The sequence below is a fragment of the Berghia stephanieae genome, chromosome 7, assembly GCF_034508935.2.
Source record: "Berghia stephanieae isolate SIO BIC M18660-M18661 chromosome 7, UCSD_Bste_1.3, whole genome shotgun sequence".
NCBI classification, from domain to species: Eukaryota; Metazoa; Mollusca; class Gastropoda; order Nudibranchia; family Aeolidiidae; genus Berghia; species Berghia stephanieae.
Window position 1 is genome coordinate 39,628,935 of NC_088366.1, and position 22,468 is coordinate 39,651,402.

The 22,468-nt window shown below is 38.8% G+C and overlaps 1 protein-coding gene across 1 annotated transcript in view; it reads right to left on the reverse strand.

Annotated features, from left to right (window-relative positions):
- The window catches only part of LOC144977221 (tyrosinase-like protein), an 83,136-nt gene that overhangs the window by 41,606 nt on the left and 19,062 nt on the right, over window positions 1-22,468 (reverse strand). Inside the window, exon 5 of the mRNA XM_078922177.1 lies at window positions 1,592-1,749. Coding sequence (XP_078778303.1) covers window positions 1,592-1,749 — 158 coding nt within the window. The remainder of the gene's footprint in view (window positions 1-1,591; window positions 1,750-22,468) is intronic.

The window sequence follows — 22,468 nt, forward strand, 5'->3', positions numbered from 1 at the left end:
ATCATTCTAACCAACAAGACAGCAGTAAAAATGATGCAATTTCAGCTCTGAATGAAACTCGAGTCATATCGCTGTTGTTGCTTCTCGATGAAAACTTTAAGGTTACTACATACTACTGAAAACCAGTAATGTAACAGAAATATTAATCTCGCCGTTGAGGGATTAAAGCATCTCTTTAATTTTTCGAGTGAATGAAATGGACTTCTGTTGTCAAGGTGTTGTCGCATTATGTCTCGTCGCTTTATTTTTTAGTTGTATTCTCTTTCGTGATTAATTTTTGATTACGTTTGGAATAATTAAAATTTACTGGTATTGTCATTTCATTGTGATTATTTGTGGTTGAAATATTTTTTTTTAAAGGTGAAAAAAAATTATAATTTAAAAAAAAAAAAAAAAAAATAAAAAAAAAAAAAAAAATATATATATATATATATATATATATATATATATATATATATATATATATATATATATATATATATATATATATATATATATATATATATATATATATATGACCGGATCATCTTTGCCCCACCACTGTAAATAGGCTAGAACCGCCACTGTCACAGACCCAGTTTGTCACATGTGTGTATTTTCTACACTGAAAATGCCATTTGAGTGTCACAAGCGCTATCAACATCGATGTCTTACAGATGCTGCTGGCTGTAACTCATAAAAATCGACAAACTCGGCCTATAACAATTTACATTTCTAGGTATGTTTGTCTTTACCTTTATTCTCTACAATTCATTAATTTCATTGTTTTAAAATTAATGTGTCGCACGCATGTGTAGTTTGTACACTGGTATAGGAAATACACACTTCGTAAAAACTATTTGATCAGTCACTTTGTTGATTTGCGCAGATTGTCTTTTACCAATGAAGCGACAAACTGGCTTTTAACAGGAAAAATAACATGTATTATATACCCACTGTGTCCCAATAGTTCCGTCCAACATTTGATGTGTTGTATTTTTTCAATAACGGATTTTTACTCGTTTTCGATAGGTCCTGTAATTATTCAGTCACTGTATTGTCTTGAATAATGAAAACAAATCATCTAGTCATGTCACGTGGTAAAGAGGATAAAATCGTGTTTTAACTTCTAAAATCAACTCGCGTTAATCCAGTGTGATGTTTTTAACATGGAACACACTGAGTACAGGATCCGAATACAGTATTGCTTTTGAAATTTTAACGAAAATTTTTATTGTGGCTTAAAAATTTATCATGGTAAAGTTGGTAACTTCAGCGCGTGATCGCGCAAATGGTATGATAAATCTGGTATTGAAGTTTTTATTGTTTCCAGGCTGCGTTTCGGTATGTGTAAAAAGACCATTCAACTAGTTTTATCTATCGTTTTAATGACAATGTTTCAGTAAAAGACCGTCCAAGAAGTGGCAGTCCAAGGGCGACAATCGAGAGAATGGACATGTGGATTTTACAATAATAATAATAATAATAATAATAATAATAATAATAATAATAATAATAATAATAATAATAATAATAATAATAATAATAATAATAATAACAAATTTATATATCGTGACGCAAGAAATGTATTCTAGCTTCTATTGAATCTTACCTGTCCCATAATTCCTCCAACGTAACTGTGTACATAATTGTGCATAAGTTCAAGGTTGGCATCCACCGAAGCGGCTGGCATTGAAATTTCCCCCAATCTTGACCTTGACATGATCTCCGCGACGTCCATATCGGTCATAGTCCTACCTTGTACAGCACCTGTTTGACAAATGAATTTATTTCGGTTTATGCCTCCGTACAATGACAACAAGCTTTTAAAATATTTCGCCCGATTTGTCAAATCTCCAAATGTGATAACTCGAGATGGAGGCTGCCCAGTTTGTCACAGGCCCAGCTTGTCACAGACCCAGTTTGTCACAGGCCCAGTTTGCCCCAGGTTCCAGATTAGCGCATGTAGGCCTTAGGTGATTTCTTTGCCTTCCGTTGTTGAGTGTAAATCTGATGTATAAAACGATGTACAATTACGGTGAGTTTTATGTTGTCCTCTCTGCATATTAGAAATCAAGATACCACTTTATTTGTTTTACATTTGAACATTTTTGAATGCCTACATTAATTTGGGCCCTTCAATTTACTCTTTTCATAACTTCCAGTTGCAATGAACACGTTTTTCACACAAACTGTATTGATCTGTATACAAATTTTAAAAAGAAATATAATTATTTATTAAAAGAAGACTCATGACTCATTAATAAGATCGCTTTGTTATTTCATTTAAGTATTTGAGTGTAAGTGGCAGTAATAATTACAGCACTTTGTAACTTAAGTTTTTCATTCTCCACCTTCAAACTGGAGTCCCTATGTCAATTCAGCTCGTGTTGTTCATTTTTTTTTCATTTTGTATGCAAATCAAAGCAAACTACTCAATAAAAGCGCAACAATGAATGTTCTTTCGTGAAAACAAATGAAAAATAAAATTCAATTCATAAAATCAATCAATCATTCATTTACTCTTTTTGAGAGTGTCAGTGATAACTTCCATCATATGCAGGGAACAGTCGAGGCAGGGTCTGTGACAAACTGGGCCTGTGTAACTGGGGTTGGAAGATAGATGAAGCAGGTGGTTGGAAGCCTGTATGGACCACTTTGTCACTTGTAGAGGAGACATGCCTTAAACTGGTTTTATGTGAATGCAAGAAAGGCTGCAAGACACACTGGAAGTGTGCAAGCGCCCTCCTGCACAGCTCTTTGCCACTGCGGAGGAGACAACCCATAGATACCGTAGGAATGCATTTAAAAAAAAAGAGGCAAGTTTTATTGTCATTATAATTTGTGGAATATCCACCGTTAGAAGTAGGTCATCACTTCTGTATAATAGGCAGCAACAGTCTGTCTGTTTCTGTGTGTGTATTCGAGGTTGGCGGACGAACGCTTCGACCGATTTGCACTAAAATCGGCACAGACTTAGAGGTGAATATTGGAATAGGGAAATAACATAGTGGTACAGGAAGTGACATCACTAAACCGGAAGTGAAGCCTTAAAACAGGAAGTTAATCATAAAAGACTGTGAAATGATCCGATTATCCACAGTCTTGAATAAAACCTTGAGTGACACTTAAGGAAGGCTTTAGAAGCATTAAAAGTCATGTAATCAAAACCGGAAGTGACCCTTAGACATTGGAAGTAAGCATGATAGATAGGTGAATCGTCCGATTTTCTCATGACTTGTTACTCACCTAGAATGGCTTTAGACCCACAGGAAGTGATATAATCTACACGTAAAGGGACCTCTAGAAAACGGATGTAGACCTAAAAGCCTGGGGAAACCTAAAGTAAAACATAAAGGAGGCTGTATTTCATTTTATGCTTATCAAACTCAAATGTTGCAGTTATTCTTGACTGCAGTCTCCTCCGCAGTGGCAAAGAGCTTGCACATTTGCATTGTGTCTTGCAGCCTTTCCTGCATTCACATCAAACCAGTTCAAGGCATGTCTCCTCTACAAGTGGCAAAGTGGTCCATACAGGCTTCCAACCACCTGCTTCATCTATCTTCCAACCCTAGTCAGAAGGAGAGGCTGTCGGTGGGTCTTTCTGTAACGATTTCTCCCAAAAATGTTACATGCTGATACACAGCATCTGACGGTGAAATATTTAGCTCTGCATCTCTGTGCAAATAGCGAGCGTGCATCACTTACCGTTGCGATTGTACTATTCTTTTCAAATAGGAAATCAACAAATGTTCGATCATTTTAAAGCAGGCTTCCTTAGGTTTAGTAAAGAAGCCAGTTCAAGAAATGCAGGGGTCATACCACTGAAAGCATCCCACATTGTGATTTTTTTCTCCTTTGAGGCAGAATAAAAAGAAAAAGTATCACATCCTGTTGGAGCATGGAAGATCGGCAGTGCGTCAACGCTGTTTGCTGGAAGTCTGGCTGCTATTTCGTGGGCTACAATATAAGGATAATGCTTTCCTGAGCCAAATATAATCCATAGCTCCTAAGACTTTAGCTTCCCATCGAAGTGAATGGCGAGCACAACTACATCAGTGTCCGCGGTTCTTATATAAAATTTCTTAAATCCCTTGCTGAATGCAATCTTTGACATACATCGTTTGTCAGCGTCTTCTTATTTTCAATCATCAATGACAGACACATCAGTTGCAGTTGAAGTGCTGATGGCTTTCTTTTGACAAGTTGTGACAACAATTTTCCCCTGTATGAATGCAAATCAATTATTCTGTCAATAATTGGAAAATGATTTCTTTATTTGCATTGTTTCGGAAGAACCCTACCTAATTTAATGGAATTGGCACTCTTGATGCCACTTTAGGGCTTTGACCATGTCCATGTTTCAGTCGCGTGGATGATTTTAAACTATCAAGAACACATTGATCTCATACCACATCTAGTCTTTGCACAGTCCATTTGATAGATGATACATGGAATGAAAATACCATCTGCAGATTCCTGAAAGGTGCGCGATACATCAGTGGATGGAAGCAGTGTTGCCCCTTTAGATTACCTGCCAACTGACTGTGTAGAGTAATTTTCTATCTGATCAATGTTAGATGGATCTGCTAATGATTTGTCAATGCTAGGCTCGTTATCATCCAAATAACTAAAAATTTGCTCTACATCAAAACATTGTTCACCTTCGCGTAAAAGCTCTGAGTGATGGTCATCCTCCTTCCCGGAGTAGAGAGCAGTTTCTCCTGTGCTAATTTGTGTCCTTCCAGCTCCTGTCCACCTATTCTCGCTAATGACTAAAATATCTAAGTCACAAGGTCGCATTTCAGCTTTAACCTGTGCCAGCTTGCTAGCACTGTGCATTGTTCGTACATTCCAAAATCATGATATAATAATAATAATAATAATAATAATAATAATAATAATAATAATAATAATAATAATAATAATAATAATAATAATAATAATAATAATAATAATAATAATAATAATAATAATAATATACTTTATCCATCCAAAAAAAAATGGAAATTCGCTTACAGACGTGGCATGCATGAGAGTGTATAAACACAAAGTTGAGAGTCTATGGCGACAATGTATACAAATATAATTTATTATGCAAATGCACAAAAATGTAAAAATATACAACCCAGAACCAATAGCAACACTTTAAATATTAATTTGATAGATTGAGATAGGCCATACCTCTGGCCTTTAGTCCGAATTTGTGTGTGTATATTTAAAAGATATTATTTAATTTAAACGGGGGGGGGGGGGGGGGGGGGGGGGGCGACACTAAAGAGTCATTTTTTTTTTATTTGATGAAATATCCTAAACTTCTATACACAGTCATAATGTATACGTTTGGGAAGGATGATTGCATACATTATTTTTCGAAAAAAGTTGCCCGTTGCTATGGAAACGACGCCATATTGGAAAATAAACAACAAATCTTAAAAAGTCAAAGGCTTTTTGTTTATCAACCGATTCCCATAATATTTTGGTCACAGGTAGAAAAAAGGAAAATAAAGAGGCTCTAGAAGCCCGATATCTAATTTTTTAATTAGAAACTTTAAAAATTAAGTTCAAAGTTATTACTCGATTATTCCCCTTGAAAAAAGCTACATAATTTCAAATTACTCAAATCGAAATTTTTTTTTTTTTTTTCAAAAATCCGGCTCCTAGAGGACCTGCGTATTTGTATGACACTCATTTGTAGAAAGTTTGAAGAAGATTGGTTGAAAACCGAGAGAGGAGACAACAATTGGAGTTTTGAGAAAAAAGCATTTAAAAGTCAAAGTAAACTTGTTTAGGGAAAAACTTTCCTCTCGCTCTCTGATTGGATTGTGACCACATGACATAATTAATAACAAAGTGATTGGTTGTTGAAAATAGAGGAGAGCTTTTACTTTTCATCGATATATTTTTGCCTTTACTTAGTTATAAAGACTATTTGGTACTATTTCATGAAATCAGTCCATTGAAACTAAAAATGGGCATGGATTTAACCATACCATGGGTCACAAAATACGTTGTTTTGAGTAGAAAAAACTAAAGATGAAGTTCTCATGCAAATCTTTTTGCAGACAAATGGTCATATGACAACACCCCACCAAAATCTAATTTTAGCAAACTTGGTTAAATTTCATCATTTTTAATATCCCCCCCCCCCCCCCCCTTAAATCACAGTTTCGCGTTAAAAATTCGAACAACATGTGGCAAAAATGAATTAAGGTGACGTGTTGTCTTTGTTTTTATAGATAAAAGGCGACGGCTCCTCATGGAGAACTTAATATATTTGTGAAGGGGGTGATCGCCATCCTTCATAACTTTCTCCATTTTACTTAGACAAAATCTCTTGAACAGTTCTTCCACATTGGAAATTGGGTGAGTATATCTCCTGGCTTTATCAATTATCCGATCAATTTTCTTAATGTCGCAAATACTGGCATTTCCACACCATGCTGTAATACAAAAAGTAATAACGGTCTCCAAAACGGAACTATAAAAAGGGTGCGTAACGTTTTGTCTATAAGCTCATCTATCTCCTGTTAGTAGCTTCCTTGCGTCTTTCACCGCCTCCGTACATACAAGCCTCTTCCGACGGCTCTGGGGGTCCAGTGTTTTGCCTGGGAGTTCATTCTATTTTCCTTCGTTGCTGTTTGTGTAACAATGTTTTCCCCTCTATGATGGGGGTTGTTAGCCCCACACTAAACCACCAGACGTGGAGGACCAGGATTTAAATTAGAGATTCACTCCTTGGCTTGTTGAGTTAAAGAGTCATGCTTACCCTTGCTTTTAGTTTGGAGTGTCTTTCTCCTAAGTTGGTTGCTTTCCCGAGATATAGAGTCCTTCCTACTCTTGGTTTAATTTTGGAGTAACCTTCTCCTAGATTGATTGCGATCCCTCGCTAACTAGCTATATCTACACGAATGATCTACATAAATGTGTTCTAAATCTCGCACCAGATCTACGAGTGCATTTTTAAATCATCTGTTAAATTTGTGAGTGATGTTCAGGATCTGTGGGTTGTGTTCTTCGGTTGAAAAGTAAGTAGTCAAGATGGCTTCGGGTCGTTGTTTGTTTACGATTATCGATTGATATCAGAGGCAAAATGTAGCTCAATTTTAAATTTTCGAGTCAAAAATAAAACAACTAAATTTTTTAATAAAATACCCGATAATAGACGTAATTTTCAATGGTATATTCATTGCATGTTGATTGAATAACCCGAGACTCATACTATATGGATATAGTAAAAAAAGGCATCCATGTTATTAGCTTGACAGGCATAGCAACAAGAGGTCATGGAGGAACCATCAATTGGAACAATCAATCTCTAAGAAACTAGTTCAGTCGTTCAATCTTTTTCTTGTCCGTGTTAGCAAATACTACGTCACAATCGAGCGAAACTGATGAATGTAAAGCAGCGACAGAAGTCCTAGATGTAAAGACATAGTCCCATCAAAAATAGGACGTCTTCGAGATTTATGCCTGCTACACACTTACCGGTATAAATGTCATGTATAAATGGCATGTATACCGTGAAAAAAAGTGACATCCACACAATCCAGGTAAACCGCAAAACGCCCCCCAATATGTACACCCATTGAGCAACTGGGTTGTGAAGAATAGTATTCTAGATGGACTCGGAATACAAGACCCAAATGTAATAAACATTGCTGAAACACCTCGCAAGAATCCAACACAAGAAGTAAAAGCTGTCTGAGACAGATTCACCAATTACTCTGACACCACTGGCAAGATAAATACGCACATGGCCATTATTGATTCAATTAATTTGATGTAACATAATATTTAAAGATTAAATGATAGAAAATATTCTGATACAGAAGAAGAGGACTATATATATATATATATATATATATATATATATATATATATATATATATATATATATAGAGAGCGAGAGAGAGAGAGAGAGAGAGAGAGAGAGAGATTGAGAGAGAGAAAGAGAGTTAGTGAAAGAAATCCTACTTTTTCATCAATCGGGCAAGTCTATACAGTAAATTATACAATAAATAAGTTTTAAAAGAATTTGTTTGTTAATAAGCATTGAATCGAGGCGTATATGCGTAGGCTCTGTTAATTTGGACCTGAGTTCAAATATGTATTTATTTTTGAGATCGGAGTGATATTTTTTTTATTGATGGGCTAAACGATTTGCTTTCTGGCTTTAAAAAAAATCAAAGGAATGCCACCTTCCGGTGGCAAGCCCAAGAGGCATGTCGAATATTTTGCCTTCTCCTGCCGACATGACATTTATGACGGCCGATTCCCATACACACCTAACGTTCTACCGTGGGTAAACCGGCCGGTAGAACGTTACGTGTTTAGGGGGCATTTGAAACGGATGAATGTCTTTTAAATGAAAGAAATAAGCTTGCCTCTATAAAAATTCTTAAGCAGGAGATTAAACTGCTTACATTACATATGCTTAATCAGTTTAACTAAAAAGTGCAAATTTAAAACATTTACCGTACACACAATAAAAGTGTCTCCAGAGGAGAAAATCATTATAAATCTGATCATGTTTTGAGTTTTATATATTCTGATCACATGACATGTAAAAAAGTTCGAGCCATCATGAAGAATAAGGAGTACTGGTTTTTTTAGTTTAGAACCTAGCTGTTGGTTACTGGGCGGACGTGACTTCAGACCATTGAATCTTAATTCGTTCATTCTATTGACGTTGTGCGCTTAGGTAATTTACTCACAACATTCCGCCAGCCGGATAAAACGTACCAACACACAGAACTGTGTGTAACCTTGACCGTTTATATTTGATACAATGTAGTGAGACTTGACTTGACTTAGATGCCTTTCGCGTTTCGACCGAAAGATCGGGTCGCCTTGGCTGTTTCCAGTATTTCCTGTGTGAGGTGTCTCCAATATTGCCGGTCCTCTGCTAGGGTTCTCAGATTTTCAAGGTCCCCTGCCGTTATGAGACTAATGCTTTGTCCAAGTGTTGTGAGGTTTTTGTTTAGGATCACAGGGAGTGTTGTGATCGGTCTTCCTCTGAAAAGGTTCCCGTGTTTTTGGAAGTATCCCGACATGGCTTGGTTAGCTGGTATGTTTTTGTCCCTGCGTAGTATGTGACCGAAAAGTTGCCATCGTTGTTGTAAAATGTCAAGGGAGATTGGTCTTTCTTTTGTGATCTTATAGAGTGATTCATTTGAGATCTTTTTTGGGTATTTGATGTCCAGTACCCTTCTTAGCTGTGTGCGATGGAAGGCATCCAGATGTTCTTCTTTGGATTTTGTCAACGCCCAAGTGCCGCAGTTATACAGAAGTACCGGTTTTACAAGAGCACGGTACAGTTTCAGTTTGTTTTTTCTCTTTATTTTGTCACCTCTAATCCATACATTGGTGAGTTTACTGAGTGCGGCGTTTGATAGCTATTTTCTTCTTTGTTCATCCTCGGTGTCTCCAATTAGTGAGCCGACTTTCTTTGTTCTTTTCCATTCCTCTTTGTTCCTCGATATTGTTGTAAATTCGGTTTTATTGGCATTGACTTGGAGGTTATATTTCATGAGGGTATTTTGTATGATGTCTATATTTGCTGGTGTTGATCCAATAAAATCGACATCATCTGCATAGGCGATTTCTCTAGGGATTGCATTCTCAATATGAGTCGTTGGTTTTGGAATGACTTTTCGAACTTCTTTCAGAGCGTGTTCTAAGTATATTGTGAACAGAATCGGGCTCAGACTATCTCCTTGGGGGGTCCCGATGTTACTTTCGAACTTCGTTGTTTTGTGGCCCGTTCCTTGGTTGTATCTTTGTGTTGCTGAGGAGAAATCGGATTATTCGGAGCTCGTCTTCGTCTACTATGTCTGTTAATATCTCCAAAAGTTTTCCTCAGTCGATCGTATCAAAGGCTGCGGACATATCGATTCCGGCTATTGTTATGGATATGTTTTCTTTGAGTGCCTTTGCTGCCAACCATTTATGTGTCCATACAACGTCCGATGTGCTTCGGTCTTGGCGAAACCCGCTTTGGCTATGTGATAGATATTTTTCTATTTTCGGTCTAATTCTGTTGAGGACAATAGTTGACAGTGTTTTTCTTATGTATTCAGTAATGTTATTGGGCGCAGGTTGTTTACGGGTCCTTTCGTTTTTCCTGGTTTTTGTATTGTAATTAGGACACCGCTGTTTATGTCCCAGTCTTTGTGTGTTGAGAATGTTTTGTTCATTATGTTTGCAATGCTCAGATCCAGGGAGAGGGTACCGCATTTCAGCAATTCAGCGGGAATTTCATCTTCGCCTGGGGATCTGTTATTGTTTAGGAACTTTATGCTATTTCTAACTTCAGTTGTTGTGATGCGGTTGTTTAGGTCTCTAGGGTTTCCTGAGAAGGGCGATATTTGTGAGACTTGTTTGTGAAATTTCTGCTGGAAGTGGTCAGTTACAATGTCAAGGATATCGTTGGGATTTGTTGTCTGTTTGCCAAATTTATCCTGTAGTTTTGGGTTCTCGAATGGTTTTCGGTTCAGAGATTTCGTCGCTTTGAACATAGACGATGCGTTATTTTTGGACTTTTCTATGTCTTCCACTTTTTTGTCTAATTCCTCGTTTCTGTGTTTAATTGTAAGTGATCGAATTGAATGCAGTATTTTGTTTCGTTCCAATTTCAGGTTCATTATTTCTTCCGAGTCTTTCGTGTTTTGTATCCTGATCCTAAGTTCTTTTTGTTGCCGCGATAGATCGTTAATAGCGATGTTAGGCGTTCGATTTGGTTTGTTCTTAGTTGTATTAATAGAGCCTGCACTTTCTTCCCCCGCATATTTCATTGCCGCTTGCGTCTCTTTCCATTCATTGTTTGGATTGCTGTTTTGATTTATTTTCCATAGACTTGAGTTAAGTTCATATTGGTAATGAATGCGACATTCTCGCTCATTTACTATTTTTGCCGTGTTTATTTTGACTGCCGTTTTACCTTTCTGTCTTCGTTGTCTGTACACATTTATGTTGAAATTCGTTTTTACAAGTTTGTGATCGGATGTTAGCAGTGTACCACCGTATGATCGCGAGTTGATTGAGTAGTGTTTATGGCGGTGTCGACATATGATATAGTCTATTTGGTTGTGTATTGTTATCATTTTGTCTTGGGTTGGGTCTTTCCTTTGTCCTACCCATGTTGTCTGGTGTCTTGATGGGTGGTTGAAAGCACTGTTTGTTATGAAAAGTTTTCTCTGTTCACAGAACTGGACTAATTTTTCTCCGTTATCGTTACGTTTTCCTTTTGAGTATGATCTTAAGCATAGTGTGTCACTGTCGAGATGTTTTCCTACTTTGGCATTAAAATCTCCACCAATTATTAATATTGATTTGTTTCCTATTTTGTTCAGTGTATCGTCTAGGTCTTTGTAAAATTTATCAGTTTCCTCTGGGTATTGTTTTGCGCGTTGACTTGTTGGTGCGTAAACATTTACGATTGAGATAGTGAACGTCTTCTTACCGTGATCGTCTTTGTTATTGTTATTCTGGTTCCTTGAATTGATCTTACACTTAAGCTCAAGAACACATATTCTGTCCGAAACATTCCATTCGTCACTAGTCAAATCCTGCAGTTTTTATTTATGAGAAATCCACCACCATAGTGAGGTGAACTGGAAGCAAAGCACAGCAGTCTGTGACCATTTATTGTTTGGTCGACGCCATCTTGGATCTTCGTCTCTTGTAAACACAACACATCGATTTTATAACTTTCTAAATCTTGACACAGTTGTTCCTTTCGAATGTTACTTTTAATAGATCTTAAGTTAAAAGTTCCAATATTAAGATTAGTCCACATCAGGTAAAAATTAAAGATTCCACACAGTGAATAAATGGAAACATAAGACTATCCACTGAGCCGAAGCTCAATGTCAACAGGTGTCAGGCTCAAAACAATAACAAAGAGCTGACTGAAGTCTATTACTACATACAGATAGTATGCGCTTGTCTAAGAAGTTCGCAACATTGCCATCCGGAAGTATAACTGGCCAGCACACACAACTGTTTGTCTGTAACCATGAACGTTTATAGTCTGATTAATACAGTTTAGTGAGAACTACTCATAAACGCTATGGCAAAAAACAATAACAAAGACCAGAGTGACGTCATATTCGAACTATCTATGCTATACAAAAGCTCTTCTCACTCTGTCCACTCTCTCCTCCTTGCGATGGAACGAAATGTGCGTCACTCAGCTCATGTTTAAATAGCCAATTTAATGATTAGTTCTAACAAAATTATATCAATCAGCTATTAAACGTTCAAGGAATTCCGTGTCTCCCCAACAGACACCACGAGCAAAGTGAGGAATTGAGTCCGTCATGTGACTAATCTGGCACTAATGTTGTTTAATGTCTACATGAGCCAGATTTTGCCGAACGTTTACTCCTTGAGGCTGGGTGTATGCGGACTACTGAGTCCTCGTTACGCAATAGGTCTGGACCAAGGACAACTATACTGAATAGTTGTCCTTGGTCTGGACTCATCTTGAGAGTACTCTCATTGAGGATGTTACTAAACTGAAGCTCTACTTTGACAAATGGTATCTGAAAATGAACACTTCAAAAGCCTTAGCCGCAGCTTTCACCATAATCAGCGACTGGCAAACCTGGAAACCGAACAGCCTAGTCGGGGACCAAGTTCTCCTATATGAACCTTATTTATATTACCCGGTGGTTACGCTGGAACTTAGCCTTACCTGCCGGGTCAATTTCAAATGTGTTGCCGAAAGATATAAAACGCGACAATCGTCTTGCTGATAATAATAATAATAATAATAATAATAATAACAACAACAAAACAACAACAACAACAACAACAACACAACAACAACAAAAATATAATAATAATAATAATAATAATATTAATAATAATAATAATAACAATAATAATAATATAATAATAATAATAATAATAATAATAATAATAATAATAATAATAATAATAATAATAATAAAGTGTTGAATGTAGAGGGTGACAGAAGACACCAAAGCAGACGATGGCTATTCTGTATTCAATTCTAGCCCGGATAGCAGCCAGTGGAGGGTTCGAAGCATGTCCTTTGTATCATCATAATGAGATTTCCCCAGGACTAACCTAGCCGCACAATTCTGCATTCTCTGGAGCTTGTTAATTTGTTATTATGGAGACCAGCGAGCAATGAATTGCAGTAGTCGAGACGTGACAAGATCAAACCAGAGACAATTATCTTCAAGGTGTTGAAAGGTGAAAATGACCTCATCTGTGATAGTCTACGGAGCTCAACGGAAATAATATTTTCATTATTTTCTACATTCTGGTCCATAGACAAATAATTGTCCAGAATGACACCCAAACTGTTAGCTTTCTCAGAAATAGAAATGTCACAATCAGTTATGGTTAGTGTAGGAGTTGACAAGTGGAAAGACTTTAATTTTTGATGGGGTGGGGGGGGGAAGAGAATCAGTCTTTCCCAAAGACCTGCCCTGGTACAATGCTATTCCGCCGTGGAGTATTGCGCTCCGATGCGGTGTAGGAGCGAGTACGTTGAGAAGAATGGTGTGAAACTTTTCAAGTCTATGCACACGGTGTTAGGAACGCTGGTAACAACGCATAAATAATTTTGGCCGATAATTGCAGCAATCCACCCCCCTTGGCAGTAGATGAAGAAAATAGCGAGGGAAACTTGGGAAACCCCTCACAGGCGCATAGTGTACGTTACCCTAGAACAAGCCAAAACAAGTCCCGGCAGCCCTGTAATTAATTAGCTTCCCTGACTCCGGACGATATAAAAGTCAGGTGAAAAAAACGGTCCCACGTTGGGACATGGATATAGTCTTCTTCAAATTGGGAGAGAAGTTGCTAGGCTTCTGAACCAGCAAGAGGAGGTTCTGGGTGGCTGCAGACTTGAACCTGGGGACTGTCCACATTTCCCAGAAATACACGTTGCGGCTGGTTTAGCCTCGTGCTGTGATGACGCTACCGGACGGGTTTGCTGCTGCACACCAATATTGTTGTGTGAGACGGAACCATTAGAAACCCCTGTTGCTGCCACTAAGCAGTCTTGTCGTTGTGAACAATGGTTTTAGGTCCTTTTTGGGCTGGTATCTCTGCCTGTTCAGCTACTTCATCTATATAAGACCTTTTATCAGCCCTACGCATTTTTTGGGGACTTCTTTTGCAATTTTTGATATTAGCTTTTTGTTTTTGACTCCTTGTCATTGCTTTGATAATTGGCTGTTTCCTTGTTTATTATCCATCTAATCTTTTCCCAGTGTCTTCTCTTATCCATTGGTTTTTATTAACTGTTGGCTTTCTAAGAACAGATTCACATGAACTTAGAAGGACATTATAAAACAATTATCCACTAGTTCTCAAGAGCTTTTCCGATATGATTTTAACTTCTGTCTGCTTTGTAAGGGTATTTTAAATGTTTCTCTAGTATAGCCTCTTCTTACTGAAACTTTCCGACGTCAAAATTTGTTCTTGTAATTCTTTCTGTTTTCCTTTACGCGAGTTTCATTATATGTTTAGCGGAAACAAAATGGTGGTCAATTCCAACATCAGCTCCTTGTTTGTGTTCTCACATCCTGTAAAGAAATTTCCAACGTTGTCTGATAGCTACATGGTTCATTTAGTTTTCTATCAGATGGTCAGATGGCTTGGAACCTTGTGATATTTCTCTTTTTGTTTGCTCATTGAAGGCGCAGGAGTTAGAGAAAATTCGCCTTTTCCATTCTTGGATTCACGCCCATGTTTTTCCACTTCTTTTTCTATTCCATTGTTCATACTGCAACTTTACTATACCTGTCGCCCATAAGATACAGCGTACCTCAATTGGGTACTTTGTCCACGGTTTTCTTGAGATCGTTGTAAATGTTGTTTCTTTGTTATCGTATTCTCATTGTTCGTTGGTGAGTAACACACTGTGAGATTGGCTTTCTGGAAATTAGATTAAAACCTTGCTTTGATAATACGGTTGATATCGGTTTTATTTCTGTGAGACTTCTGTTGTTTTTTTTTTTTTTTTACAAGACGCCTGCTTCGTGTATTTTATCTTCTTTTTTTCTGACTAGACAACTCAACGACAAGTAGATTGAAGTCAAGAAAGAGCTTCCATACGGAAGAAAGCATCAACACTGAACATGCAGCTGCCTACAGACTATCCACATAGAGAGAGTGGGACAATCACGCAAATGAAGCCGTTGAAGATCAGAGAGAAGACATGCCCTACAGAACTGAGCTCCCCAGGAATGAATGGGTAACACTCAACAGAACAAACTTGGGTGAACAGCTGGAAGTGTGGAAAAGTGGGGTACTAGTCGAAACCATCTTGTGTACATGTGGATGTCCAGAGCAGACGATAGAGCAGAGAATACCAGACTGCTCCCTAGATGCTGTGGAATGGGTTCGGACTCGGAGTGACAAGCTATGATGATGATGATGATGATGATGATGATGATGATGATGATGATGATGATGATGATGATTAGAGGATGATCTCTCCATGTGTCCTATCTTGTTTCGCAGAGTCCGAGCACAGTGAGGTTATACTTCTTCATTTCGTTGGTGATTTAAGTACACTTTTCTGTTTCTCTCATGGTTCCTACAGTCCATATTCCAATGTAGGTAGGTGATTCTGATGGAGTAGTAGAGGGGTCCTTGGAGGAAGAAGGGCCTTCTGCCCACCGGCCTCCTTTCTGATTTCACGGGACTACGTCATATCTCTCGGGCGGAGAGTCTTTCTTCTTACCACGCAAAATCAAGACTTTTGGACACTATAGAGGTTTCAGTAACATTTTTTGTCAGAGAAGAGTGGTTAGCCCGTTACATAAACCACAAACTTGGGGGAGAGGGGCAGGTTATATATAAGGGTTGTCTCTCTTATACTGGTGGCCCTACACGCTAGTAAGTCCTGTCTATTCATGGTTTGTTGCCAAGGTTGTCCATCTTCTAGACTGAGAGTCTACGGAGGCTAACGAATTCAATCTACTCGAGTTTGAAATCAGAGTTGTCTTCTCCTAGGCTAAGGTGGTTCACGATATCTTATTCTGTATTATTTGGCGCAACTCTCAGGAAGAGTTGCCAACCAAGGTACGCTGCGCGAGGATCTATTGACATACAGTTGTGTGAGTTTGTAGAATACATTTGATTTCTGTTTAATCGACCTGCTTTAAGCCAATGAAGAAAACATCGTTATCATATGTTAGTTCCCCTTGTAGCTCTTTTTCAAATTGCGAGTGAGTAATGGCTCAGGATTTGCTCACATCTTTTAATGCATTTTCGAGGTAGACTACAAATTTGACTGGATTGGGGCGGTCTCCATGGCGTGTTCCGATGTTTCTGAGGAAGTGAATCTTCTTTGAGGCACTGTTTATCTTGACTGTTATCCAGGTTGATTAGGAAATGTATTAATCTAATATCATCTTCAAAACAATTTTATCCAAAATATTTATAATCACCTCACGGTTAATTATACCAAAGCAAAGGATTCCTGACAACGAGACCCGATACAGAGTGTCCAATGACGCCACATCTCCGAGGCTGAGCAGCGAGGATGTCAAGGCTTTCATTTTAGACATTTGGAATCAGGGAGAGGTAGGTGAATAAAGGGTTCCGTTTTCCTCCTACGATCAACGTCAAATTTATAATGGGTTTCATACAAACTGTAACATCTTTGTGAAAAACTAGTAAAATAAGAAATAGTTTTGCGATCTTCATAAGGGTTATTTCCATTGCGATCCCATAACATGCCGGTATATATTTTTCCGTAATCGGGTGCGGACAGCAGTCCTTGACGCGAATGTGCAAACGGAGTTTTTGGAAAACCACTTTCTGTGTACCGATAGTCGATGTTTTTGTTTTTGACCTGAAATTCGCTCACCACGTCGCGCACGTGCTAAAATAACCTTTTAGCCCCTTACTGTGGACAGGAAGTGTGTAGATTAATATTTTTGTCATCCGTGTCTTCTTGAACTATTTTCAAGCAGGAAAACACAATACAAAATACCATCCATTAATCTACGCGATGCCACGACTTAGTTTAGAACAACGTGCACGTGCCATTGGTCATCTTCAAGCTGGACAGTCTGTGACCAATGTCGCAAGAATGTTTAATATCACAAAGAGAACTGTATATTCCTTAGTGGATCGATTTGAAGTAACAAAAATGGTAAGGGACCGTAATCGAACTGGCAGACCACGAGTAACAACACAAGGACCGTTTTATACGCACCCTACATTTACGGGATTGTTATAGGACGGCGACTGAAACTGCGCTAGAGTTCCCAGGTACACGAATTAGTCGACACACTGTTCGTTGCAGACTTAGAGAGCATGACATTATTGCAAATGTCCATTGATGCGACAACTTCTTAGAGCATATCACCGGTCGACCCGTCTTCAGTGGGCCTGTACTCATCTGCGCTGGACAACGCATGCGTGGTCTCTTCTCAGATGAATCACGCTTAGTGATTGGAAGAAATGACGGTAGATTACGTTGTTACTGAAGATCACACGAGCGATTTCACGATTCTTGTGTCTTGGAATCCCCAAACAGAGGATATGGACAAGAGATGGTGTGGGGTGGAATAAGCAGAGACCATAGGACACCTCTACCCTAACCGGTGCAAGGTAGATCCAGTACATTTTACAACCCCATGTTATTCCATTTTTTTCATGAACATCCTAAATTTTCACTTCAACAAGCTATTGTAGTCAAGCTATTGTAACAAGGGATTTTATAGTAGCAAATAATGTGAACGTTATATGTCTGTGGCCTGTAATATCCCACGATCTAAATCCGATAGAACATATGTGGAACATAATCGGCCGCCAAGTTCGTTCATTAGACCCGCAAAATGAACAACTGTTCCAAGCCATAAGAACAGCTAGAACCAAGGAATTTACCCAATGGAAACCGTACGGTGCTCTTATTAACTAACCAACCAGCGGCCTCGATGAGAAAAATATCCGCCATTTTGATGTTGGCTGGGAAATGCGTTACTATAGTAAACAAGCGCTGATCGGCCGTTCATGAAAACAAGTTGCTGCTCGCTCGTTTAACTCAAAATTATTCAAAACGATCTCTCTAAAATGATATAAATGTGACTTCTTAAGGTTTTCTTCACGGTCAAAACCACGCAACATTCTATTAATGATTACGTCCGAGGCAAAAAGGAATATTGACAGGTCGACCGAGAGTTGAACTCGTGAGACGACAAACATCAATGCGAAGTGTAGCGAGAGTCAAGCTATTGTTTGTCTTGTCCTATTCTATATAGAGAAAAGGATAAATAGTATAGCCTCGTGTGTGAGTGGTTGCGTGTCATAGTCTTGTTTTTAAATTGTTTCTGTTGTTTATGTGTGTAGTGATGACTCTCACACTCAATTTCAATGCCGAAAGAGGAATTCCCGCACACAAGAAAGGGGAATTGGGGTGGTATTTGGCATACATATTGTATAGTATCTAGTTCTAAATAGATAACTAATTAGAATTATATTATGATATATAAACACAATGCCAAATACAATTCCGAAGTTTCCTTATTTCAAATGAAGTAAAGCTCCAAAACCTAATGGTAGTGATTGTAGTACTGAGTGTTAGTGAGGTGATGTGGTGTTGGTGGTGGTTGTAGTTGTAGTAGTAATAGTGATGATGATGTGGTGGTGGTGATGATTGTAGTTGTAGTAGTAGTGGTAGTGATGATGATGTGGTGGTGGTTGTAGTAGTAGTGGTAATGGTAATGATATGGTGGTGGTGGTGGTTGTAGTAGTAGTGGTCGTGATGATAATGTGGTGGTGGTGTTTGTAGTAGTAGTGGTAATGATGCGGCTATGTGGTCTAGTAGTATGACACTCGCTTCCGGATCGGAAGGTCCTGGGTTCGAGCCTCGCGCTCGGCGCATAGTTGAGTCCTTGGAAAAGGCTCTTTACTCACATTCTCTCACCGTACTCAGGTGTAAAATGAGTACCTGGCCGTTAACAGAGTTGTCTTTGTCCGAAAAATTGTAATATCGCCTAACAGGCGTCATGTCCCGTCCTACATGTTAAATGTTGACCAGGGACCCATAGTAAAGCGCTTTGAGCACATTTAGTAGATATTGCACTATATAAAGCTCAATTAAAAAAAAAAATATATTTCAATGATGATGATATGGTGGTGGTGGTTGCAGTAGTAGTAGTGGTAGTGATGATAATGTGGTGGTGGTTGTAGTTGTAGTAGTAGTGATAGTGATGATGATGTGGTGGTGGTTGTAGTAGTAGTGGTAGTGATGATGATGTGGTTGTGGTGGTTGTAGTAGTAGTTGTAATGGTGATGATATGGTGGTAGTGGTGGTTGCAGTAGTAGTGGTAGTGATGACGATGTGGTTGTGGTGGTTGTAGTAGTAGTGGTAATGGTAATGATATGGTGGTAGTGGTGGTTGTAGTAGTAGTGGTAATGGTAATGATATGGTGGTGGTTGTAGTAGTAGTGGTCGTGATGACGATGTGGTTGTGGTGGTTGTAGTAGTAGTGGTAGTGATGCTATTGTGGTGGTGGTTGTAGTAGTTGAGGTAGTGATGTGGTGGTGGTTGTAGTAGTAGTGGTGGTGGTGGTTGTGGTAGTAGTGGTAATGATGATGATATGGTGGTGGTGGTTGCAGTAGTAGTGGTAGTGATGACGATGTGGTTGTGGTGATTGTAGTAGTGGTAGTGATGATGATGTGCTGGTGGTGGTGTAGTAGTAGTGGTAGTGATAATGATGTGGGGTGGTGGTTGTAGTAGTAGTGTTAGTGATGATATTGTGGTGGTGGTTGTAGTAGTAGATGATGTGGTGGTTGGAAAACACATTATAGGTTATTATAATACATGATTACACCCATTCTCTAACTTCATTTTTTGACAGCTTCGTTGTGCCATAAATATACGCAACAGTTCTGAAACATTTTATTGTGGATTTTGATATTGTTTGTTGTTTTTCTTGTGTCGTTATGTTGACATAGATACCGAATGAATGGTAATTACTACATTCTCATCCAACAACAAAATGGCGCTGAATGCTTTCATTGGTGGACACTTTTTAGGCTTCGTACGTATTCTCGTTCGTTTAATTCTATGGCTAGAACGCAAGTAATTTTATTAAAATGTCAATGTTTGTCAAAATTATAGTGTGTGTTTTGACTTGTTACTTCTCTTTTTGAAGATCATGTTTCAAAAAGTCTATGTTGCATACATGATCAACCATAAATGTTACAAATTCTAACAAAATGAAAGATAAATTATAGTACTATGACTACACATAGGTTTTAAATAACGGAGTGGCTATTCGTCAGTACTGACCCCCAGGCGCTGGCACCTGCGGGTCAGTACTGACGAACAGGCACCGGCGTCTGGGGGTCAGTACTGACTAATACTATTACTACAAGATATGAAGTGAGTAGAAAAGTGCCAGAAGACAATAGAGAATAAAAATTATTCGCGGCGGTGGTGGGATTCGAACCTGCGACCTTATTGGTACGACAACTCCGCCTGGCAGGTGAGAGCGTGGCTCTACCGTGTGAGCTATCCACGAACACAAAAATATTCGTTTCAAACCCAAGTCATTTCTAGATCCCTCTCTCACCCACTTCTTGAGACCGCCGATTCGTTCGCACACCACCATCGCGAAGTAATTTTTTGACCAGCAGTTAAGCTTAATAGCCAATATTCTCAACACAAACATATAACATAGAAAACGATTAAGACATTGAGTATGCTCCGGTGTATGGGGTGAATTTTTAATTCAGAAAAGTGAGTGGAGCAGGCACTTATGTTGGTAACAACAAGATATGAAGTGAGTAGAAAAGTGCCAGAAGACAATAGAGAATAAAAATTATTCGCGGCGGTGGTGGGATTCGAACCTGCGACCTTATTGGTACGACAACTCCGCCTGGCAGGTGAGAGCGTGGCTCTACCGTGTGAGCTATCCACGAACACAAAAATATTCGTTTCAAACCCAAGTCATTTCTAGATCCCTCTCTCACCCACTTCTTGAGACCGCCGATTCGTTCGCACACCACCATCGCGAAGTAATTTTTTGACCAGCAGTTAAGCTTAATAGCCAATATTCTCAACACAAACATATAACATAGAAACGATTAAGACATTGAGTATGCTCCGGTGTATGGGGTGAATTTTTAATTCAGAAAAGTGAGTGGAGCAGGCACTTATGTTGGTAACAACAAGATATGAAGTGAGTAGAAAAGTGCCAGAAGACAATAGAGAATAAAAATTATTCGCGGCGGTGGTGGGATTCGAACCTGCGACCTTATTGGTACGACAACTCCGCCTGGCAGGTGAGAGCGTGGCTCTACCGTGTGAGCTATCCACGAACACAAAAATATTCGTTTCAAACCCAAGTCATTTCTAGATCCCTCTCTCACCCACTTCTTGAGACCGCCGATTCGTTCGCACACCACCATCGCGAAGTAATTTTTTGACCAGCAGTTAAGCTTAATAGCCAATATTCTCAACACAAACATATAACATAGAAACGATTAAGACATTGAGTATGCTCCGGTGTATGGGGTGAATTTTTAATTCAGAAAAGTGAGTGGAGCAGGCACTTATGTTGGTAACAACAAGATATGAAGTGAGTAGAAAAGTGCCAGAAGACAATAGAGAATAAAAATTATTCGCGGCGGTGGTGGGATTCGAACCTGCGACCTTATTGGTACGACAACTCCGCCTGGCAGGTGAGAGCGTGGCTCTACCGTGTGAGCTATCCACGAACACAAAAATATTCGTTTCAAAAATTACTTCGCGATGGTGGTGTGCGAACGAATCGGCGGTCTCAAGAAGTGGGTGAGAGAGGGATCTAGAAATGACTTGGGTTTGAAACGAATATTTTTGTGTTCGTGGATAGCTCACACGGTAGAGCCACGCTCTCACCTGCCAGGCGGAGTTGTCGTACCAATAAGGTCGCAGGTTCGAATCCCACCACCGCCGCGAATAATTTTTATTCTCTATTGTCTTCTGGCACTTTTCTACTCACTTCATATCTTGTTGTTACCAACATAAGTGCCTGCTCCACTCACTTTTCTGAATACTATTACTAGTACTGATGCCAATTGGTCAGTTCTGACCTGGCCACGTTGACGGTACCAAAATTATGGAAAAATGCCATTTTTAAAAATAACTTGCTCTACGACAAATAAATCAGCATTTCCTGTCCCATACTAGTACTAGTCGCAGGGAAGCCCTTGTTTTCACTAAATTTTTTTGTCGGTTTACGTGAGATTTGTTTAATAAATATATCAATTAATTAAACAAGTGAAATTGTCCAATCCTGAGAAAAAGACCAAATTTGGTGTTGATACGCCAAACTGGAAGCCCTATATTTCGGTTCATCCAGCGCACATGCTCACTGCACTGATGCGTGGCGCCAGAACTGAAAGTGAAAGCTCTTTCATTGTCTCGTCTTTCTTCATTCCTGTCATTTGAAATTCGGCTTGCTCGCATCTTACTGAGACAGGAAAAGTAGAAAACGGTA